General features: G+C 37.5%; 1 protein-coding gene across 2 annotated transcripts in view; it reads right to left on the reverse strand.

Annotated features, from left to right (window-relative positions):
• Positions 1-1,942: 1,942 nt before the first annotated feature.
• Positions 1,943-24,423, reverse strand: part of ANKRD13C (ankyrin repeat domain 13C) — a 97,164-nt gene continuing 74,683 nt past the window's right edge. For both annotated transcript variants that reach the window (XM_066376557.1, XM_066376556.1), the window contains 4 exons: positions 19,237-19,316; positions 17,956-18,054; positions 13,211-13,311; positions 1,943-6,944 (listed from right to left, as the gene is read on the reverse strand). In XM_066376557.1, the coding sequence (XP_066232654.1) occupies positions 6,814-6,944; positions 13,211-13,311; positions 17,956-18,054; positions 19,237-19,316 (411 nt within the window). In that variant the 3' untranslated portion in view covers positions 1,943-6,813. The remainder of the gene's footprint in view (positions 6,945-13,210; positions 13,312-17,955; positions 18,055-19,236; positions 19,317-24,423) is intronic.

A 24,423-nucleotide genomic window follows, 5' to 3' on the forward strand; every position in this document is an offset into this window, starting at 1 on the left:
GCACACCTTCCTTTGTTACCTGGGTCATACAGCTAAGACTGAGAAAGTTACGTTGCCTTTTTCATTTTTGTGAAGATGGGTTTTGGGTACTGTGTAAGTTTCCTGGAAGTGATTACAGAATACGTGGAAAGTGGGTCAATGTCAAGTACTCAGGAAAAGAACAGGGCTTCTACTAAAACAGTACAAATTAATTTTACTTGAAGTTGCATCTTAACAGCTGAATTAAGTTCTAGTGTGGGTATCAAACTGCACAAACCAATTTTTCCTCTTGCAAACACCACTTTCTTCAGTTGGGCACTAGATTAAGTAGGGTCCATGGTGTTTGAAGGTTGATAGACATCTTTTAAACCAATTGACATTGGTTCCTCTTGTCTCAAGTCAACAGGATCTACATATTTCATTCCTGTGCTATCTATATTTCTCCAAGTACATCTACTTGTGTTTACTTAGATTAAATATGGATGTAATTGAAATGTTACTGGTACTTCTAAGAGCATCCAGACTGTTTAGTCCTAAGGCTTTATTAGCAGTAGTTTCTAAAGGAGACTAATTCTGGAGTTGTAGATTTTTTAGTGTGTTTTACTACTAATTGTAATGTTGCCATTTTCATTGTATGTTAAATTCATGTAGAAATTTTTTTTCTATTTTTTAAAGTACATTTTATTTTATTATTATTATTATTTTTTTTTTTAACAGAGGCAGAGATAGACAGGGACAGACAGACAGGAACGGAGAGAGATGAGAAGCATCAATCATCAGTTTCTCGTTGCGCGTTGTGACTTCTTAGTTGTTCATTGATTGCTTTCTCACATGTGCCTTGACCGCGGGCCTTCAGCAGACCGAGTAACCCCCTGCTGGAGCCAGCGACCTTGGGTCCAAGCTGGTGAGCTCTTTGCTCAAGCCAGATGAGCCCGCGCTCAAGCTGGCGACCTCGGGGTCTCGAACCTGGGTCCTTCTGCATCCCAGTCCGACGCTCTATCCACTGCGCCACCACCTGGTCAGGCCATGTAGAAATTCTTTAGCAAAATAATTTACATGTGAACCATACTAATTCTTCACCTGTGGGAATATTACTATACTGTTAGTAATCAAATACAATTCACAGAATAACTTTTTTAATGGTAAACTTACAGAAATAATTGGGGAAGTGACATGTTTATTCTTTTCAAAATAATCTCACTTTGTAAAGGTTGGTTTTCAAGTGCAGTATCACTAAATTAGTGATATTAAAATTAGAATGATGTCCTTTTCTAAAAGCTAGTTAGCTAAAAGTAAGGTCTCTAGACTGTCTAGGGTCATCAAAAAATGTTAAAATTTGCTTCCATAATATCAAGCTTTGGAAGACAACCATGTATATTAAGAACATTTTTCTTAACCAGCATTCAATCAAAGGAGCAGAACAAAACGACCTGTTACAGAGATTTGACTTTAATTATTGTAACTGGTTAAGTAGTCTGCTGTTTACAGTCTCGGCCTGATACTGGAGAGTGAAGTCTTGCAGGCAGTTGGGAAGGGAGGATGGATAGTTGGAGGGGTAAGAATAAGGTGGAACCATAAGCACAAGCTGGGAACCTACACGTACGGTTTGAAACTCAGGTCCAGTCTTGTTGCTTCCGACCTGGATGGAATGGACAGAAGCTCACACACACCTGGCCTGTAAATAAGAAACTGAAAGGAGGAAGGGAAGTACCTGCAGTCCCGGCTTCTGCCACATCTCAAAGGGGCCAGCAGATAAACCACAATGAGTATATAAGCTACAAAATTGCTGCTTCACTACTCTCCAAAACTCCTACACCATCCATTAAAGCATCCCAGCCAAGTCACTGTGAGCCACCTTTGGGGATCAAGGATGCAATGGGAGCTACAGGTTAGTGGTGGACATTTCTTTGTTTCTTATTACAAAGATTTTATATTTAAGCTTAGTCATTTTCACCTGCAAAACGATGAAATTCAGGAGTGAGTGTCTAACTACCTTTCTTTAAAACTCTTAAGGGGCCTGTCCTGTGGTGGTGCAGTGGATAAAGCCTCGACCTAGAACACTGAGGTCACCGGTTTGGGGCCCTGGGCTTGTCCGGTCAAGACATATATGGGAGTTCGTGCTTCCTGCTCTTTCCTCCTCCTCCTCTCTCTCTCTCTCTCTCTAAAATAAAAAAATAAATAAACCCTTAAGAGGCCCTAACCAGTGGACCAGTGGCTTAGTGGATAGAGCATCAACCCAGTGTCTGGAAATCTCAGGTTCGATCCCCAGTCAGAGCACAAAAGAGAAGCAACCATCTGCTTCTCTCCCCCTTCTTCTCCCACAGCCAATGGCTCGATTGGTTCAAGTGTCAGCCCCAGGCACTAAGGATAGCTGGGATGGTTGGACTGAGGGTGTCAGCCTCAGGTGCTAAAATAGCTTGGTACTCAAGCATTGGCCCCAGATGGGTTGCTAGTGGATCCTGGTAGGGCGCATATGGGAGTTTCCTCCTCTCACTTAAAAAAAGAAAGAAAACCCTTAGAAGAATTTGTTTAGGAGGTATTTACAGGTGCTGTAGCAAAAGTGAAATTGTAACTGTACCATAGGTTCCATTATAAACTAAAAATGCTAGTTTATAATTTTAGAAGTTCATCACTACGTATTACCATAGAGGGTCACATAACAAAAACAAAAAAAAATGCAGTGCTTGAGATGACATTTTTGGATGGTGACCTAAGATACTATTCCCCAAATTTCTGACATAAAATGATTTACAAAAGTAGTTTTTGCTAACTCATTATATACAAATGATGGGCTTTTACCTACTTTAGTTTAGCTATCTGTGCCAGTGGTGTAATACTACCTCTGTTCATCTATCTCTGGGGCAAGTTTCACTGTCTTAAAGTTTCCAGTTGCCAAACACTCAACATAGGTAAGGATACATTTTATTTAAAAAACATCATTCAGATATATTTTGCTGGAATTAACAGCAGAGGTATACTGAGTCCCATACTCAGCAATAATTCTCAATTTTAAAGGCAGGATTTCAAATTTGCCTAGACTTTTTTTTTCTTTCCCAGGGAGGAGGAGAAACAGACTCCTGCATGAATCCTGACCAAGATCCACCCAGCAAGCCCACTAGGGAAAAATGCTCTGCTCATTTGAGGCATGCCCCATTGCTTAGAAACTGAGCTCTTCTTAGCACCTGGGGCCAATTTGTTCCAATTGAGCCATGGCTGCAGGAAAGGGGGGGGGGGGGGAGAAGCAAAAGGAGGAGGGGTGGAGAAGCAAATGGGCACTGCTTCTGTGCCATGACTAGAAATCAAACCTGGGACTTCCACATGCCAGGCCGACACTCTACCAATGAGCAAACTGGCCAGGGCCTTATCTAGTTTTTTTTCTACTGAAACTTTTCCAATCATGCAGCCTACAAATAAAAGTAACAGAAATGAGCAAAAAAAATCCCTTAATTCAGTCTGAAAATATTCCAGCCCTTTTTTGTGTCCTCGAAACAGGATCACTGCTATAGACTTAGTTAAAAAATAGGGAGAAGGGGTCACTAATGATCATTATTCACTACATTTCCCACAGTGTGAATTATAAACTGAACATAACACTATAAAAACCAATTTCTATTAGTTTGAATGATCAATACCAGTTAGTTTTCAGTGGAAACTAAATTGTTTTCAGCTTATCAGCTATAAACTTCTCTGAAATGTTCATTTCCAGACCATTGTATGTTTCTAGATTCAAAATAATCAGAGTATGCTTTACGCTTCCTTTTTACAAAGTCTGACAATTACCTATGAATATCTACAGATAGAAGCAAATTGTCTCTAGGAAATTATTTAAGATAAGACTTGTATCTTCTTTTGATACCACACTAGTGGCAGGAATATTGAGCATTTCTTTTTTATTGAGAGGCAGGGAGGCAGAGAGATAAACTCCCGCAAGTGCGCCAACTGGGATTCACTTAGCAGGCCCACTAGGGGGCAATGTTCTGCCCATCTGGGGCTGTTCGCTCTGTTGCTCCAATGTAGCTATTTTAGCACCTAAGGCAAGGCCATGGGGCCATCCTCAGCACCCAGGACCAAGTTGCTTGAACAATTTGCACTGTGGCTGCGGAAGGGGAAGGAAGGGAGATGGAGAGAAAGAGAAAGAGAAAGAGAGAGAGAGAAGGGGGAGGAGTGGAGAAGTCAATGGGTGCTTCTTCTGTGTGCCCTGACCAGGAATCGAACCCGGAATGTCCACATGCCAGGCCGATGCTGTATCGCTGAGCCAACCAGCCAAAACCAGAGCATTTTAAAATAGCCATTTAATGTGACAATTCATAGTCCCCCAAGTTTGAACTGTTTCCTCAATCACATACAGAAGGCATATAGAATTTTATGGACCTACTTTACAAAATTAAATTTTTGTGTGAGATTATTAAACTATAAAGTGTTTGATTTACTTGAAATACAGCATATATCTTCATTCACTGACTGGACTAAAAGGCACATTTTGAAAAGTCTAATGTGGAAAGTTTATTTGCATTAATAACTCCTTGTTTTCACCATAAGAGATACTGACATTTCCTTATCCTTTGTGATCAAATGAAAGATATTTGGAATGAATCATCTCTTTCTACTATCCTTTAATTTTTTTTTAACTTTATTTATTTGAGAGAGAGAGAGAGAGAGAGAGAGAATGGGGGTGGGGGGAGCAGGAAGCATCAACTCCCATATGTGCCTTGACCAGGCAAGCCCAGGGTTTTGAACTGGCAACCTCAGCGTTCCAGGTCAACACTTTATCCACTAAGCCACCACAGGTCAGGCTCTTTCTGCTATTCTTTATGAAAGAAAAAGGTAAGAGTTAAAAACAAATCCAAGTACAAAAGTTTTCAGTAGTCTTCCAACCTCCAGTGTACCCCAGCAAAATATTTACAGCTTTTAGAAAATTGATAATTTCCAAGTTGCAGTTTACCATGTTTTCCCCCCACTAAGTTGTCCGCACAACTATAGCATATTCCTGAAATCTATAGTATATTCCTGAAGGTATATTATATTTCCACAAAATAAGAGAGCCTAAAAGCCAACAGTGATAAAGCCATTCAGTGTCTCAAATCTCACATAATCACTGACAGGATCATTTAGTCTGAGTCATTAACTGTAAGCATTCCCAAAATAACTGGGATCAATTTATATGCAAAACACCTCATCTGGGTTTACCAACTCTTTACACAAATTCAACAGATCTACATCAGGTAGAAACTGGTCTTTAAATTTTTAGCTATGATTATTTTTCTTCGTTATAAAATGTATTTAATAAAATCTCAACATATGTAAGGTAATATGTTATCAGTATGGAAGATGCAGCTTTAAAGATGTTTATTATAAAAATCTTATGATTGATGCTTTGGATTTATGAATCATCTCTTCAATAAAGGTTTCTAAACTCATTCAAATTATTTAAAATCCTGAAAAAAGTTTAAAACTACTGGTCACTCTAAAAATACCTGACAGATGCATTCTGACATATTTATCAGGATACATTTTAAAAACATCTCAAGCTAACCTCTTTAATACAACATAACATATTATGACTGTTATACATTATTCTCTCTAATTTATTTTCATTCTTGGACCATCAAACCATCCTGGAATAAACATGAAAAATTGTAAGTGCATAAATGAGTAATGCATGACTTGAACATTTTGAAGGTAATTAAAACCAATAAATATTTTCTCATGACTTAAAAAAATAAACAGTAGGAATTAGCAATTTTGTGTACATTTCTGGAATTCAAGTTATAGCAAATATATTCTGTTAACATATAAAACGTTTATACTTTACTTTGAAAACATTATATATGTAAGGATGTCCAAAATGTGGGCTGTTTTTTCAAATTGACATGAATGCATCCCTATTCCACTAAAAACAAACAAAATAATCGGAATGATGTTCACTTAATGGGAAGCAAGTTTAAAATTTTGGAATTTTTTTAAAGTGCTGAAATTTGGAAGAGGATATCTTTAAGCATGCTAACCGTACCCTATTGTGAACACACACAAAAAAAAGACTTTAAAACTCAAGTTTAGGAAAAAAAAATAGAGGTTCTATGAAAAGAATATTAGTAACAAACATTTTCCATTGAAGAAAGAATTCAGGTAAAAACAAATAGCACCACAATGAATTGCACTAAGGTGCTAAAGGAGGTACCTTATTCCCTGCAGAGTGAACGCTCCTTCTGAAATATATTGCAACATACAAACGCAATTGTTTAATGGTTACAATTTGGTTCATTCATCTACAGAAAACTGCATTCCTTTCTAGTTCATTATATTGAACAAACATTCAAATTACTGAACTATACATAAAGTTACATAGTTTACATTTTATGAAAACAAAGTTTGAAGGAATATTTATAAATGCCACCTTGAATATAAGATGACAAGTGTAAAAGGGCTTCATATCTCTTAAGACATTTAATTTATGTTAATGGTCCAGGAGTGTTTTAGATATAACTATAGATATAGATATATTTATATGCATATATATTTCAACAAGAAGTGTAAAAATTTTTAAAAACAAATCACAGCACTTATAGCTGTTTTACATAAGAAGTACTTAGAGTCATTAAGGTGTCAAACTTTTACACTATAATATGTATATTTTTAAAAAGACTGAAAATGGCACACCAGAAAACTTGCTAAATTTCTTATTCGAGGCCCACTTCATTCTATCATATTACTGATGTGTCAGTTCCATGTAATTCCCTTTTCTTCACTGAAAGCTTCTGTCCCTTCTATTGTGATGCACTCGGATCTCGGCATTCTCTGCTTTCCTTAGTTAGATGGCATCATTTCCTGCGTCAGTTAAAGATCAGGAAAACGGCTTGGGTCTTCCTTGTAGTCATCAGGTATAGTAAAGATGGAGCCATCAAATTCATCATATCGAAACTCCTGGAAAGTCACAGTGGCTGTGATCGTAGGAAACACGGGTATATCTAGAGAAGATAATGATAACATTGTCAAATGAAATGGTAATGTATTTACAGACTATAAAATACTACTAGAGAGATCCATTCTCCTTAAGTGTAAAAAAAAAAGCCATTAGTCAAGCACCACACCAATCCTAAAGTATGTTTATTATGAAGTGTGTGTGTTTTTCAGAAGGATTTGGTTAATGGTGAAGAAAGACATTGAAGCATCAAGAATTACATCAAAATCTCAAGTTCTCTTTGCTTCCCAATACTAAAACTAATGTGCCAGATTTCACCAGTCTTTTTCATTTTTGGGGGGGGGCAAAGGGACAGCTAGTTGCACTTGCACTTTTTGCATATTGACATCTTTTCTTCAGATTATAGTATATACATTAATCTGACTTTGAGCTAATTTATTTTCTTTTTCTTTTTTTTTTTGTGGCACAGAGAGAGGGACAGTTAGAGACAGACAGACAGGAAGGGAGACAGATGAGAAACATCAATTCTTTGTTGCGGTTCCTTAGTTGTTCATTGATTGCTGTCTCATATGTGCCTTGACCATGGGGCTACAGCAGACCGAGGGACTCCTTGCTCGAGCCAGCGACCTTGTGCTCAAGCTGGTGAGCCTTGCTCAATACAGATGAGCCTGCACTCAAGCTGGTGACCTTGGGGTCTTGAACCTGGGTCCTCCACATCCCAGTCCAGCGCTCTATCCACTATGCCACCGCCTGGTCAGGCTAATTTATTTTCATTGTAACACAAAACACATGAACCGTTTTTGTTTTAAAACACTAAAAACAATTCATCATCATGTAACTACATGGGATAAAAATAGTCTCCTCAGAATTAGATTAATATGCACCATAGCTCAATATTCTTCTAAGTAAAATATATTTCTGGCTAAAATTATAAGTGAAATCTTACATTAAAAACAGCCAAATACTTTAATCACTCTGCTTAATTTTATTCCTAATATGAATCATTAGAAAGAACAGAAATCATAAAAATCTGGGTTCTGATTTCATCTAAACAATAAACTAAATCTTCCTTAAAACTGAATGATTTTATGAAAGCTGTGTCTAGAATAAAAGCATACAGTAAATTAAGTTTGACTGCTACAAACCTAGTATACAATTGCAGAAAGTAGTATTCTTATGATTTAAAAAACACAAAATTAACATAAAGATTACATAAAGAAATCACATAAAAATGAGTTTCCTGTTATTTCTACAGAAAAAAATCATTCATTTGTGTCTAAGTGTAGATGCTGTTCTTTTCCTTTTTATCTTTTTTAAATTTTTATTTAGTGAGAGGGGAGGCACAGATATACTCCTACATGCAACCCGACCAGGATCCACCTAGAAAGCCCACTAGGGCGCGGTGTTCTGCCCATCTGGGGCTGTTGTTGCATTGCAACTGGAGCCATTTTTCAGTGCCTGAGGCAGAAGGCCATTAAGCCATTCTCTGCACCCGGGCCAACTTGCTCTAATAGACATGGCTGCAGGAGGGGAGAAAGAGAGAGAGAAAGAGAGAGAGAGAGAGAGAGGTGAGAGGGGGAGGGGTAAAGAAGCAGAAGAGCATTTCTCCTGTGTGTCCTGACTGGGTATGGAACCCAGGGCATCCACACACCGGGCCAACACTCCACCACTGAGCCAACCAGCCAGGACCAGCAGATGCTGTTCTAATTCAGACAGCAGCAAAGTCCATGCCTAGCCTGTTTCTGTAAGACTTATGAGCTAAGAAAAGATTTTACATTCTTACATGGTTAAAAAAACAGAAAACAATAACAATTTGTGCCAATAACATGACATGAAATTTAAATTTCAGCGTCCATAAGTCAAGTTTTATTGGAACACAGGATGACACTCATTTACCTACTGTCAACAGCTGCTTTGTTCTCCAACAAGAATGACAGAAACTATATGGCCCACAAAGCTTAAATATTTACTATCTTTTAGAAAAAGTTTTAGTTGTTAGATATACAACTGTAGATAAGAAAAAAACATCATGCATTTACAGACATTACGTTCTGGTTGGGAGAAGAGATAATAAATAAGCAAACAGCAATTGTGAACCAGTGTTTGGGGTAAAGAGTTTTTGAATAGGGTGGTCAAAAGAAAACCTTAATAAACTGATCTTCCAGCAAAGACCAAAGATAAAAACAAACCATACTGTTGCCTACAAGAAGAAAACTCTAGGATTAAGCACAAAACCCTGAAAAGAATATGGTTTGCTCTGGAAACAGGGAGGAAACCAGTGTAGCTGCAGCCAAGTGAGTGAGCAGAAGATTAGCGAAGATAAAATCAGAGGAAAAACAGGTAGCCAGATCAAGTGGGGTTAAGGTCTAGGAAAAATATTTGGCTTTTGGTCTGGATGAAATGGAAGGCAGTGGATGGCTGTGGGAGACTGCAGGCTGACAAAATCCTTGCAGTTTAAGGCTTAAACTAAGCTCTTCCCCACACCTCCATATTGGCTATGAAGCTGAGTATTTGTACTCGTCCCATCCCCCACCTCACTTGCTTGCTTAAGTTGCTAGAAGCAATTTACATGCCCTTCCTCTCACCCTTTGTTCTGATGTTGGTTGATTTCAGTTATGCATGGTAGGGGGGTTCCTTTTTCTGCCTCAGGTGTGTGACTTTGTATCAGAGATTATTTTGCATATGGCTCTGCACTATATAATAAAGCAGACCAGGGACTTTGCTCTGCTCCGGCTTGCCATCAGTTTGCAGAGACCTCCTGATCCCATACTTCTTTTTTTTTTAGTTCATTTCTTCATTCGGCACCATTCTCACTCTGGACCTGGACAATTTACAAGTCGCGCTCGTTCACGGCAGATGGCTGTGAGCAGAGTAGTAGTAATATGTCTGGCTGAAGTTTTAGCAGGATGTAATGTAGCACGACAAGAGTAAAAGGGTAGCAGCCAGAGACACAAGAAGAAAATCAAGGGAGAACGCTATCAAAGTCAATAGAGGAAATGTGAAGAAAACTTATCATCCACTGGGCAGTAATGAGGAGAGAATTGTTTCTGATAGTCTTTTTTTTTGCAACCAAGGAAGTAAAAATCATCTGCTTAGATTATGGGAGCAAATACGGGAAAGGATGGAATGGGTAAAAGAGGTTCAAGTTTGGCCTTTGAGCAATATGGAAGGAGGAGTAAATCACAGAAAAGATCATTCATAATCAGCATGTAAAAGTTCTGGCTGATTTTGAAAACGTGTAATTGTCTAAAGAACAGCTTCCAAATTTTTATAATCAACCCCTTAATTGTATATTTTAGCCTCAATACAAACAATGAAATGGTGAAAGATTAAACTGATCTGGGACTGGAGTTTTACAAGATTAGTCCAAAGGAAGGATGAAGAGACAAAAAAAAAAAAGAGGCCCTGGCCGGTTGGCTCGGTGGTAGAGCGTTGGCCTGGCATGCAGGAGTCCCAAGTTCGATTCCCAGCCAGGGCACACAGGAGAAGCACCCATCTGCTTCTCCACCCCTCCCCCTCTCCTCTCTGTCTCTCTCTTCCCCTCCGCAGCCAAGGCTCCACTGGAGCAAAGTTTGCCTGGGCGCTGAGGATGGCTCTGTGGCCTCTGCCTCAGGCGCTAGAATGGCTCTGATTGCAGCAGAGCGAGGCCCCAAGATGAGCAGAGCATCGCCCCCTGGTGGGCATGCCGGGTGGATCCTGGTCGGGCACATGCGGGAGTCTGTCTGACTGCCTCCCCATTTCCAGCTTCGGAAAAATACAAAAAAAAAAAAAAAGAGAGAGAGAGATAGGTAACCAAATTCCTGATACCTGTAAGTAAACAAGCAAAAGATTATCAATTTCTTGTTAAGAATATGGTGTTTGCCTGACCAGGTGGTGGTGCAGTGGATAGAGTGTCAGACTGGGACACCGAAGAGCCAGGTTTGAAAACCCCAAAGTCGCCGGCTTCAGCATGGGCTCACCAGCTTGAGTGCAGGGTTGCTGGCTTGAGCCCAAGGTGGCTGGCTTAAGGCCAAGGTCACTGGCTTGAGCAAGAATTCACTAGCTCTGCTGTAGCCGCCCCCCAACCCTACCCCCCGCCCCCATCAAGGCACATATGAGAAAGCAATCAATGAACAACTAAGGAGACTAAGGAGCAGCAACAAAGAATTGATGCTTCTCATCTCTCTCCCTTCCTGTCTGTCTGTCCCTATCTGTCCCTCTCTCTGTTTGTGTAAAAAAAAAAAAGAAAAAAAGAATATGGTGCTCCACCAGAGAAATGCCTGCAAAGAAGTACTGCAGGATTTTATTCCTTTCCATATAATCAAAATATTTCTTTTGCATAAAAATCTATAGTGAGTGTGGGATCAGATTTTGGGACTTAAATAGACATGAATGAATACAAGAAAAGTTTGGAATTCTCATATGTTCAATTGCTGCCCTCTATTCTAGTTTGTCACTGTGTCTGTTAATGTACCTAATAAGGAGTCCAATGCTTGAACTATTTTATGGCTATAGAAAATTATTCTGGGCCTGACTTGTGGTGGCACAGTGGATAAACCGTCTGCCTGGAATGCTGAGGTCACCAGTTCGAAACCCTGGGCTTTCCCAGTCAAGGCACATGATGAAAAGTAACTGCTAGGAGATGATGATTCCTGCTCCGCCCCCCCCCCCCCCCCCAATCTCTTTCTCTCTTTCTCTCCTGTCTCCAAAAAATCAATAAAAAAAATCAGAAAGGAGGAGGAAGGGGGGAAGGAGGGGAGAGGAGAGGAGAGGAGGGGGGAGGGAATGAGGAAAGGAGGGAGGCAGGGAGGGAAGGAGGTAGGTAGGTACGTTGGGAAGGAAGAAAAGAAGCAAGGAAGGAAGGAAGGGAGAGAGGGGGAGAGGGGGGAGAGAGAGAGAAGGAAAGAGAGAGAGAAAAAATATTACAATTGGATTTTAAGCTTCTCCTGAAATGCTGACATAATCCCTATCCACTGCTCAAATACATAATTCTTGATTGCTTTAGTTTTCTAACCATTTCTTCAAGTAGACATTGGGTTCCCAAGTGCTTCTTCTTAAGGGAATCTAGGGTGACTTTTTGAAAACATACTTTAAAATCTATTTTAACCCACAAAATGCTTTCCAGGTTTGGTAAAGGGGGATCAGGTTTAATTTTTAGCAATAAAAGTATAATTTCTGGGAGTAAAGTATTTTGCCCTAATTATTATGAGATGTGGTTTCGGTAACAATGAAGATAAAATGCATCTGATGAATTATATAAGGGTTATATTTACTATGTTTATTTTTCTCCCCCACTAGAATGTGAACACCAAAAGGGCAGGGACTTTTACTGTCTCTAATCCCTAGAAAAGCATCTGGCACACGGCAAGCACTGATTAAATATTTGATGGTGGGATCAAAAGACGGTATTAAAGGCTCTCCTGAAGCTTAAATTAATGCTGAGTCTAAATCTAAACTCCTAAAGAACCTTTTAACACTCTTCTTGCCAATTTTCCAATACAGTTAAGAAGATAAATATATACAAAACGAGAGTTTACTGTTTCTAAAGATCACTGCTTAAGATAAAATTAAGTTTAAATATTTGAAAATAAAATGTATCAGTATTACTTTACCTACAAATATTAACTGTTGTGTTTACTCCATAAGTATTCCCATTGTTCAGAAATTCTAAGTCTGCTAAAATTTGGGCTAACATCCACTCTTCCTACTTCACATTAAAAACATTGTATCAGTGGCTGACCAGGTGATAGCATAGTGGATAGTGTCAGGCTGGAAGGCTAAGGACCCAAGTTCAAAACCCCGAGGTCACTGGCTTGAGTGTGGGATCATAGACATGATCCCAGGGTCATTGGCTTGAGCCCAAAGGTCGCTGGCTTGAGCAAGGGGTCACTGACTCAGCTGGACCCCCACCCCACCCCACCCCCCATCAAGGCACACATGAGAAAACAATCAATTGACAACTGAAGTGCTGCAACTATGTGTTGAGGATCCTCATCTCTCTGCCTTCCTGTCTATCTGTCCCTGGCTGTCTCTCTCTATCTCTCTCTTAAAAAAAAGAAAAAATTACACAGTGCATCATAAGTTCGTCCATACCATCCTGTATGAAGTCTTTGCTTTTCCCATACATTTAATTTAAATCAAGAAGAATTAGAACCCTCATCAAACACTTTATATATTTGACAAAAGATAAATATCAAAGCATGTAATTACAGAAAAACTTAAAATTTTAAACTAGGAAATCCATTTTCCTTCAAATCATATTTCTTATTAAATGTTAGTAAATAATTTCATATTTCTAACAGACATGGAAATTACAAGCAATTTTTTTCTTACCTAGTTTTACAGGAAAGCCTGGAGGAAGCTTCATTTGAACAAATTCTCTAAGCTTGTTAAAGTGCTTGAATGGAGCTATTACTTCCAAAACATTCAATATTCTGAAAAACAGAAGAAAATAAAATGTTTTCATTTTTCAAATGGATTCCTTTGTGCCCTTATGTTGCTTTATAACCATGAGCTTCAAACTTAGATATTATTACTAACTTCTAGATATTAAGGATGAGAAAATGATATCTTCCACTTGAATTTTTGGTTCTTATTATTTTTATCACATCAAAATTTTCAACTTCTACATTTTATTGTGTAGCCATACTTTCCATACTTGTTTGATTTTAGGTCCCCATTTAAACAGATTCAAGGTTTACTTACACAAATCTTCTCCTTGAAGTTTATATATATTCCTGAGTTCTTTCATTTGCTCCCATATTTAAGTGTCTAAATTTCACTGTCAATTTTCTGTGTGTGAAGAACTTTTATATGCTTAGTATTTCTTGACTGCTTGCTGATTTGATAAATGAGTGTTTCTTTTTTGCATACTCAAAAAGAAACTTGGCTGGCATAAATTACAGTTTATACTTTCCTCTGAACTACAATCTCATAATGTCTCCTAGCATTCAGTATTGCACTAGTCATTACATGGTAGCTTTTCCTTTCATCTTTTGTTTGATGGATCTCATTTTCATGTAGTATTATTTTTCTTTCAGAAAGGCTCGTGGCTGCTATATTTCTTGAATTATTCTTTTTTAATTACCTTAATATATATGTAAATGACATTTTAGCTAGATATACTTTCTCTGCCTCAGAAATGTTAAGATGTGTAAAAATGTAAGGTTAGGAATGTAAGGATAGGCTGTATTTTAACCCTCTTCTGTCTGAATGTCATTACCTGATTTATTAAACTGTAAGTCAAATAGTTTCATCAAGATAATTACTGTTACTAGTGACTCTCATCAATTTTTCTTGGAGCCTAATATTACACTACAGATTCAGTTTTCCTTACAGAAAAATTTTCTTTTATATTTAAAATACTGCCTGACTAGGTGGTGGCACAGTGGATAGAGCGTCGAACTGGGATGCAGAGGACTCAGGTTCGAGACACCGAGGTCGCCAGCTTGAGCGCAGGCTCATCTGGTTTGAGAAAAGCTCACCAGCTTGGACCCAAGGTCACTGGCTTGAGCAAGGGGTTACTCAGTCTGCTGAAGGCCCACGGTCAAGGCACATATGAGAACACAATCAATGAACAACTAAGGTGTCGCAAGGAAAAACTAATGATTGATGCTTCTCATCTCTCTCCGTTCCTGTCTGTCTATCCCTCTGACTCTCTTTGTCTCTGTAAAAAAAGCAAAAACAAACAAAAACAAACAAAAAAAAAAAACGATTTTGGTTACATTGCAGAGGGTTTCTGTACAAGTGGAACATAAAGGATCCCTATGTTGAACCATCTCTGTCCCCTATAAATATTATTTTACTTTTCTTCAAGGAAATGTTTATAAATGTGTTGGGTAAACAAATAGTTTTTTTAGGTTTGCTTGCTAATATTGGGGCAGCGCAATGTGTATATAGTCTATGGAAGGCCCTCAGGGCAGCAGAATGAAAAATTGTGGACTATCTGCCTCCAGTGGAAAGGGGTAATTGTTTGCTATTGTTTGGCTAGAGAGGAAGAGACAGAGTGATAAGAGGCTTGGGAGCCCTGCTGAGGCTTGTGGAGGCCTACGACTGAGTAAAGCCGTAAAGCCTGAGCATGAGTCGGGCTTGGGAGCCCTGAGTAGAGGGAAACTGTCTTCCCTGCCTGTATGCTTGTCCGCCATTAGGAGACATTAATAAAGGAATGGCCCACCATATTCTGGCTCTATAGTTTCCTTATCGTCTGCCTGAATCCAATGTGAATCTGCATGGGCATGGCGGCGGCCACTGACCTTAAAAATGCCACATTTATAAGTTCTAATATACCCATTTTTTCCCTATACTAACATTTCTGAAATTGAGATTACTTCTAAAATTGAAAGCATCCTAAAATTAACCATATTTTTCTTCATTAAAATACAAAACTGGTGCACTTTTTGAGTCAACTGGGTCCAAGATATGATAATAATGCAGATATGTATAAATAACTCCCTTCCCGTATCTTCTGGGAACTATCTTTATATTTCCACTTCTGATATATATATATATATATATATATATATATATATATATATATATATATATATATATATATATATAGTTTGAGGGCTGTATAGCACATTCTACCTACTTTTCCAAGTTTGGCTACTGGGGAATATAAGACTTATATAGATATTGTAGAAAAATGTAAGTTATGCTCTTTCCTATGATAGTGTTTTGTTTTTAGGGAGACAGAGAGAGAAAGATAGGGATAGACAGACAGGAAGGGAGAGAGATAAGAAGTTGCCTATGATAGTTTCAATGTACAGTGTGTCCGTCAAGTCATGGTGCACTTTTGACTGGTCACAGGAAAGCAACAAAAGATGATAGAAATGTGAAATCTGCACCAAATAAAAGGAAAACCCTCCCAGTTTCTGTAGGATGATGTGGCAGCATGTGCGCATGCGCAGATGATGACGTAACACTGTGTATACAGTGGAGAAACCCACAGTCATGCCAGTCGAGATGTGGACGGTACAGAGGAAAGTTCAATGTGCTTTGTGGCTCGCTAAATTCAAATCCGTGACCAAAGTGCAACATAAATATCGGCGCGTTTATAACGAAGCGCCACCACATAGGAATAACATCACTTGGTGGGATAAGCAGTTGAAGGAAACCGGCAGTTTGGTGGAGAAACCCCATTCTGGTAGGCCATCAGTCAGTGACGAGTCTGTAGAGGTTATACGGGATAGCTACCTAAGGAGCCCTAAAAAATCTGTGCGTGAACCCACATTGAACTGCACTGAATAGGTATGAAACTGGGAGAGTTTTCCTTTTATTTGGTGCAGATTTCACATTTCTATCGTCTTTTGTTGCTTTCCTGTGACCAGTCAAAAGTGCACCATGACTTTACGGACACACTGTATTAGGCGAGACTGGTAGTGGAAGGAACTATGAAGAGAAAATAGCTTGGGGCTTCAATTTATCCCCTACTTTAGTGAGAAGCCTGAAGTTACAGATCAGTCATAGTGAATTCTAGCTACCTACCTTCTTTTCATTCTACCATCTCTCCAAATTGACATTTCTTTTTTCATTTTTATTTATTGATTTTAGTGAGAGAGGAAGGGGGTGAGAGAGATGAAACAAGAACATCGATCTGTTCCTGTATGTGCCCAGACCAGGGATAGAACCAGCAACCTCTGCACTTCAGGACAATTTTCAAACCAACTGGGCTATCTAGCCAGGGCATCCAAATTGAATTTTTGTTTAAAGATCTTATAGGTTTTAATTCATGACTAGAGCAGTGTTGGTCAAACAAGTTTGTAAATATGATATATGTTTGCTCGCTTATAGTTTGCATTGGGTGTGGGGGACAGGCTGTAAGCAGGCTGGGTCATTATAGCCTAAGGCTTAGTTTTAAGACTAAGCTTTTCCCCACACCCTTGACTGACTGCATGATGTGGGGTGGTGCACTCTCATGAGGAATCCCATTATGCCTCAGATAAGTGACTTTGTATCAGAGACTTCCTTGTTTGTATATTGGACTAAAGGTTTTGATTTCTACACTATAAAGTGGGGCAGACCCGGAGCTTGCTATCTCTCAGTTCCTGAGATTAGCATTAGAGAGCAGAGAACAGAGAAAGGCCACGTGGAGGAGGTCAGGAGAAGCAGCCAAAATGGCGGAGTGCTGAGGGAGAAGCCAGTTTGTGCAGAGTTTGTACAGAGAGAAGGAGATGGGGAACAGAGGTAAATAAGTCTGGTGAGCTAGAAACCTTTGATTCTAGGAAACTCGGATAAGTCAGTAGCTTTGTGAGCACTGAATGAGTGGGTTTTGGAGCCCAGGGTGTGTTTTTACTTGCCTGCCGGGTACAAGCTAGGATTTAAGATAATGGCCCACTAGTTCTTGGCTCTGTTGTTTCATTACTATCTGTTCGAATCCAATGGGAACCTGCATGTGAATGGCCATGATGGCGGCTCCTGACCATACAAGCAGTATTCCCCCTAGCACCTTAAAGGGTGCTCCAAATTGATTTTCTTTTAATGAGCATCTGATTAACACAGGTTTGAGATATATCCACTGCAGTTCTATTTATAAGAGTGACAAACTACAGTCAAAATGTTTATCAGTAAAGGAATGATAAAATAAATAACAATTAATCAATACTGTAAAATACCAAGGAAAGAAAAGATGTATTAAAAATAATTTCAAAAATTGCGAGATATACTTATAAAAAAATACTCATAGAACAAAAAGCAGACTATGCCATTTTTATAAAATGCAAAAACATAGATAAACCTAGAAAAATATATGTTATTCACCTATTGACTATTGGTGAGGTGAAAGTAAACTGTCATTTTTACTCTATAAACCTTTGTGCTGTTGAGTTTTTTAATAAAATGTAGTATTTATATATTATTTTTATAATTAAAAACTATTTAAACATTTATCTGGTTAAAATAATAAAAATAATATTTGTGAACTAGAAAATTTCTAGAAGGGTGCACACACTATCAAAGCAATGACTATTTGCCTTTGCATTTCAAAGGCCTCAACTGAACCACTCAGATGCAAATATTATTACAGTCTTTGGGGTTTAATAGCTTCTTTCATAAACTTGTATAGTTAATAACAAACTTACGACTGAATTCCCAAGGGAAATTCTTGGCTCATGGCTATCGTGGCTTTAAATGTTTTCTTACTCTCTTTGCACACCAGTTCTCTACCAAGATGAGGAGCTCTAATACAGAAAAAATATATATTAGTCAACTTTCTCCATGTGTTATCATCTTCCTAAGAAGAATCCGTCCTCTTCCAATGACACTTAATATTTCAAATTTTCTTGCGCTGGGCATAGAAAGAATTTAAAATTATGCTTAAAAAATGAGATACATATAAGAAATAAGACAAGGGTAACAAAGTGTAAAAATTCAGAAGAAAATCAAAACAATATATTTCACATTGAATATAATTTCCATAACCCCATTAAGGAACAAAGCAAAACATATAAAAAGACTTTATAATATCACTGTGTATCTTTAAAACCATTTATTCAATTCAATCTCTTTTTCTGACTCCAGTTCTCAATACTGATAAATAAGAAATGATGTGAAGAATAAAGAATTCCATATTGACTATAGAACACTAAGATTTTGGAGAAGTTAGAAAACTATAATAAATCTTTCAATACAAAAAATAATAATCATTACAACTTCTCTCTAAGCATGGGGGTAGGTAATATTTTACTCTCTACCAAAAGGAAATAATATTTTCTATAAAGAACTATACTTTATTTCACATGGTTGGTAAAACAACTTATTGATTCATTCAAAATGTTTATCATTTATCATTCTTTTAGTCATTAATATTTGTTGAATACAAACTGTGCTATCTACTCCACTGAGTACTAGTAATATAACATTAAGCAAGTATCTTATGTAAGGATGCTGAGAAGTAGTCTAACATAGGATGAAACACAGGTATGATGACAGGAGATGAGCTTGGAAAAATAAAAAGTAGATAAATAGTGCATTGCCTTACACACTACGCAAAAGACTCAGGATAAAAACAGAATTATCAAAGTTCACCATATGGTGAACTCAAATAAGCAATGGCACAGGGCAATTACTCATATTACATTTACTTAGAATGATGCCCGATAGGTTTTTTTGTGCATGTACACTAGCAGCAGGGATGTAAAAAGAAAGCTCTATAACTTAGTCAAAGAGTGCACAAAATTGGGGACATTACACCGTCATGCCTAATTCATATTTTTAAAGGTAAAAGAATTGTTTCAGACAAAACTATGTATACTAATAATTCTCTCTAAAACAATTTTACACCTAAATATTCATGTTTTTACACATCATTCTTTTTGAAAACAGAATACAAAACAAACCAAATATAACTAAAGCACACTTACTTTCCATTTTCTGCAGATATATATTCTTCCCATGTAATAGTGTTCTGAGGAGGAGGGGTAAGGGACTGTCTTCGAACAGGCTGCCAAAAAGGAAAAAGAAATAAGAGGGACAGGAAGAGATACAGAATCATAGGGTAAGAGACAGAGTGAGAAACAGACAGAAAGGAAGGAAATATTACTTATTTTTAAAAATACAAAATAAAAATATATAATAAATAAACTACTAATGTGTTTAATCTCTTCAATATAATGCTTTAAGAGTTTACTTCTGAGATAGTTCCATGGTGATTTAAGGTCTATCAGTAATATTTTTTATCATTTTTTCTCTAAATCTCAAATAAGAAGATAAGTTATCAAAGTAATAAAATCTATTCATCCAATGCTTTAATCATTTAAAATGTTCCTGGCATTATGGTAGATCGTGAACATGGGAACTACAAAGAAGTACAAAAACTAACCTAACTTCAAAGAGTTTACAATTTAAAGAAATTGTTTAAATTGTTTACAATTTAAAGAAAACATATAGAAATAAAGTTAATCAGAAATACAAAATTTTCTATAATTGGAAAACAATTTATTCTATAATTTTTAAAAACATTATAATTTATGATGGCATTTAATACTGCCTGGCCAGGCGGTGGTGCAGTGGATAGAGCTTTGGACTGGGACATGGAGGACCCAGGTTCGAAACCCCCGCTTGAACGCAGGCTCATCTGGACTGAGCAAGGCTCACCAGCTTGAGACAAAGATCTCTGGCTTGAGCAAGGAGTCACTCAGTCTGCTCTAGTCCCCCGGTCAAGGCACATATGAGAAAGCAGTCAGTGAACAACTAAGGTGCCGCAAGAAAGAATTGATGCTTCTCATTTTTCTACCTTCCTGTCTATCTCTCCCTATCTGTCTCTCTGTCTCTGTCACACAAAAAATACTTATGAGGTAAATTTAGTAAGAACTGTAAAACTTATATACAAAAAAACTACAGAACACTTCTGAGAAAACTATTTAAGATCTAAATAAATGGAGATATGTACCATGTTCACGAAACAAAAGATTAAGTATTTTTAAGATATCAATTTTTCCCACATCAATCTAGGGATTCAACAGCATCCTGATAAAAATTCTAAGAGGCAATTCAATGTGCTAGGTCAACAGGATAACCAAGGCAAAAATATAAGCCTGACTTAAACAGCACATCTTATAAAAAAGTTTCATGTACTGAACATAAAATAAAAAAGCAAAGAGATTATTAGGAAAAAAGAGGGTAAAATTTATGGGTAATGGACATAGGCATAGAGTTCTTAGACTTGGCACAAGCCATAAAAAAATTAATAAATTGTTCCTCATCAAAATTAAAACTTTTTCTGCAAAACATCTGTTTAATAGGATGAAAAGATAAGCTACAGGGTGGGAGAAAAATATTTGCAAAGTACATATCTGACAAGTTTTAAAAAAATGAAAACACTTTGAAAACTCAACAATAAAAAAATCCAAACTAAAAATGGGCAAATGATATGAACAGACATATCATCAAACAGGATATACTGATGGCAAATAAGCACATGCAAAGATGACCATTCAACATCATTAGCCATTAGGAAAATACAATAGAGATAACACTATACACTACCTTTTATGAGTGAATATCTGTGTTCCTCCAAAATTCACACACCCAATGTGATGCTGTTTGGAGATAGGTACTCTGGGCAGTAATTAGGCTTATATGAGGTTATAGAGTGGGGCCTCATAATGGGATTAGTGTCATTATAAGATAAGGAAGAGAACAGAGACCAGAGCACTTTACCCCATGTGAGGACAGAGCAAGAAGGCAGCCAATTTCAAGCTTATAAGAAAGCCCTCAGATGGGAAGCCCATATGACAGCACCGTGACCATGAGTTTCCCAGCCTCCAGAACTGTGAGAAATAAATTCCTATTGTTGAAATCACCCAGTCAGTGGTATCTTTTTATGGCATTCCAAGGGGACTAAGACACTATGAGAATGGGTAAAATAAAGAATTGTGACAATACCAAGTGCCGACAAGGATGCAGAAAAACAATCCTCAGACACTGCTGGTGGGAATATAAAATGAAAAATATTTTGGCAGTTTCTTACAAAACTAAACTTTCAGCTACCAGGAAACCCAGAAACTGCACTCTTAGTTGCACTCAGACCAGATTGAGTGCAGCACCTTTTTTTTTTTTTTTTTTTTGAGGATGTGAACTCTATTAGGGAGGAAGCTCTAAAAGTACCAGAACAAGGACAGGATTTGGGGTGGACATTCAAGAGACCTATATGGACAGTAAACCAAAGGGGCATGGACTGTCCCTGCCTAGCCATCAGTGCAGTGGGGTACACACTGCAGTAGCCCCAAGGGTCCCCTGACCATATACATCTAGAGCACACACTCAAGCACCCAGTTTTATGTATTTCCAAAAATACCATTTATCCCAGAGAAATGAAGACCTATGTTCACACAAAAATCTGTATGTGAATGTTATGGCAGCTTTATTCATAATGCCCCAAAACTGAAAACAACCCAAATGTCTTTGAACAAGTAAATGAAGAAGGAAACTATGGTACATTCATACCACAGAATGTGCCTTAGCAATAAAAGGAACAAATTACTGGTATACACAACTAGAATAAATTACCAGGGAATTAACCTGAGTGAATAAAAAAAAATCTGAAAACGTTAATATACAATATCCTTGAAATAACAAAATTTTTAAAATGGAAGAACAGATTAGTGGTTGCCATGGGTAAGGGACAGAGAGGGGCAAAAGGGCAGTAGATGTGCTTATAAAAGAGAAACAGGAGGGTTCGTGTGGTGATGGGAATGCTCTGTATCTTGATTCTAAGTGCCAACATCCTGGTTGATGTTGATATGAGACCACATTTTTACAAGATGTCAACTGGAGGAAGCTAGGTGAATCATACATGGAATTTCTGTATTCTACGTATGTGAACCTACAATCATCTCAAAATAAAAAGTTGAATAAAAAAAATCAAGCAAGTTTTAATGAAGAAATTGATTGATCTATACATTCAAAACTATCTTAATTAAAATCCCACTGTTATACCTTTCATAGAAATAAACAAGTTGATTTAAATATTCATCTAAAACTATAAAGTTCAAGGGGCTATGATTTACATACGAACTGTTTTGACTTCTGGTTAGAAGTCAAAATCTTTTTTATAATTTATTGGGATGACAAGGTTCACCAAACCATACAGGTTTCAAGTGTACAACTCAATATAATACTATCTACATATTGCATAGTGTACACCCCACCCCATGCAGTCTCTTTCTGCCCCCATTTTCCATCCCCTTTCCCTTTTCCCCACTACTTTGAACCCCTCTTTCTCTCTGGCTACTGCCACCTTGTTTTCTCTATGTGTAACACACACACACATACACACACGTATTTATATATACACATACATATATGTATATGGTATACGATATATACACATTTATTTTTTTTAGCTAATCCCTTAACCTCTCTGACACCTGTCCATCTGTTCCATGTGTCTATGCCTCTGTTTCTATTTCATTCATCAGTTTATTATGTTCACAAGATTCCACATATAAGTGAGATCATATGATATTTGTCTTTCTCTGCCTGGCTTATTTCACTTGACATAATACTCCAGGTCCATCCATGCTGTCGCCAAAGTTAAGATTTCCTTCTTTTTTATGGCTATGTAGTCATACTCTGTATATGAATCACAGCTTTTTTATCCACTCATCCACTGAAGAACATTTGGGCTGTTTCCAGATCTTGGCTATTATAAATAACACTGCAATAAACATGGGGGTGCATATCTTCTTTTGATTAGTGTTTCAGGATTCTTAGGATATATTCCCAGAAGCGGGATAGCTGGGTCAAAAGGCAGTTTCATTTTTAATTTTTTCAGGAAACTCCATCCTGTTTTCCATAGTGGCTGCACCAGCCTGCTTTCCCACTAACAGCACATGAGGGTTCCCTTTTATCTACATCTTCTCCAATGCTTGTTTGTTGGTTTGTTAATAATAGCCATTCTGACAGGTGTGAGGTGGTATCTCATTATGATTTTAATTTGCATTTCTCTGATAATTACAGACGTTGAACACTTTTTCACATGTCTATTAGCCATCTGGATGCTCCTCTTTGGCAAAATGTCTATTCAGGTCCTTTGCCCATTTTTAAATTGGAATGTTTGTCTTCCTGGTGTTGAGTTTTATAAGTTCTTTATAAATTTTTACTATTAAGCACTCATCAGATGTATCGGTAAATATGTTCTCCCATACAGTGAGTGCTTTTTCATATTGTTGATGTTTCTTTTGCTGTGCAAAGCTTTATAGTTTGATATAGTTGCACTTGTTTATTTTTTACTTTCATTTTTCTGAGAAAATATATTGGCAAAAATAGTACTATAGTAGATGTCTGAGATTCTGCTGCATATGTTTGTTTTCTTCTAGGATTTTTATGGTTTCATGACTAACATTTAAGTCTTTTATTCATTTTGAGTTTATTCTTATGTAATTAATGTATTAAGTTGGTGGTCTAGTTTCATTTTTTTGCCTGTACCTGTTCAATTTTCCCAACATCATTTATTGAAAAGACTCTCTTTTCTCCATTGTATACTCTTACCTCCTTTGTCAAATATCAATTGTCCATAAAGCTATGGGTTTATTTCTGGGTTCTCTGTTCTGTTACATTGATCTGTATGCCAGTTTTTATGCCAGTACCAGGCTGTTTTGATTACAATGGCCTTGTAGTATAGCTTGACATCAGGTGGTGTGATAACTTGCCCTATGTTCTTCATTCTCAAGACTACTGAGGCTATTTAGATTCCTTTTTGGTCCCATATAAATATTTGGAATGTTTGTTCTATATCTACAAAGTATACTACTAGTATTTTAATAGGAATTGTGTTGCATCTATAGATTGCTTTGGATAGTATGGACATTTTAATAATGTTAATTCATCCAATCCATGTACATGGTGTTTGTTTCTACTTGTTTATATCTTCCTCAATTTCTTTTTCAATGTCTTATCATTTTCCAAGTCTTTTTTTTAAGAGGGAGACAGGAAGGGAGAGAGATAAGCATCAACTCGTAGCTGCGTCACATTAGTTATTCACTGATGGCTTCTCATACGTGCCTTGACTGGAGGACACAAGCTGAGTCATTGACCCCTTGATGAGT

The sequence above is a fragment of the Saccopteryx leptura genome, chromosome 3, assembly GCF_036850995.1.
Source record: "Saccopteryx leptura isolate mSacLep1 chromosome 3, mSacLep1_pri_phased_curated, whole genome shotgun sequence".
NCBI classification, from domain to species: Eukaryota; Metazoa; Chordata; class Mammalia; order Chiroptera; family Emballonuridae; genus Saccopteryx; species Saccopteryx leptura.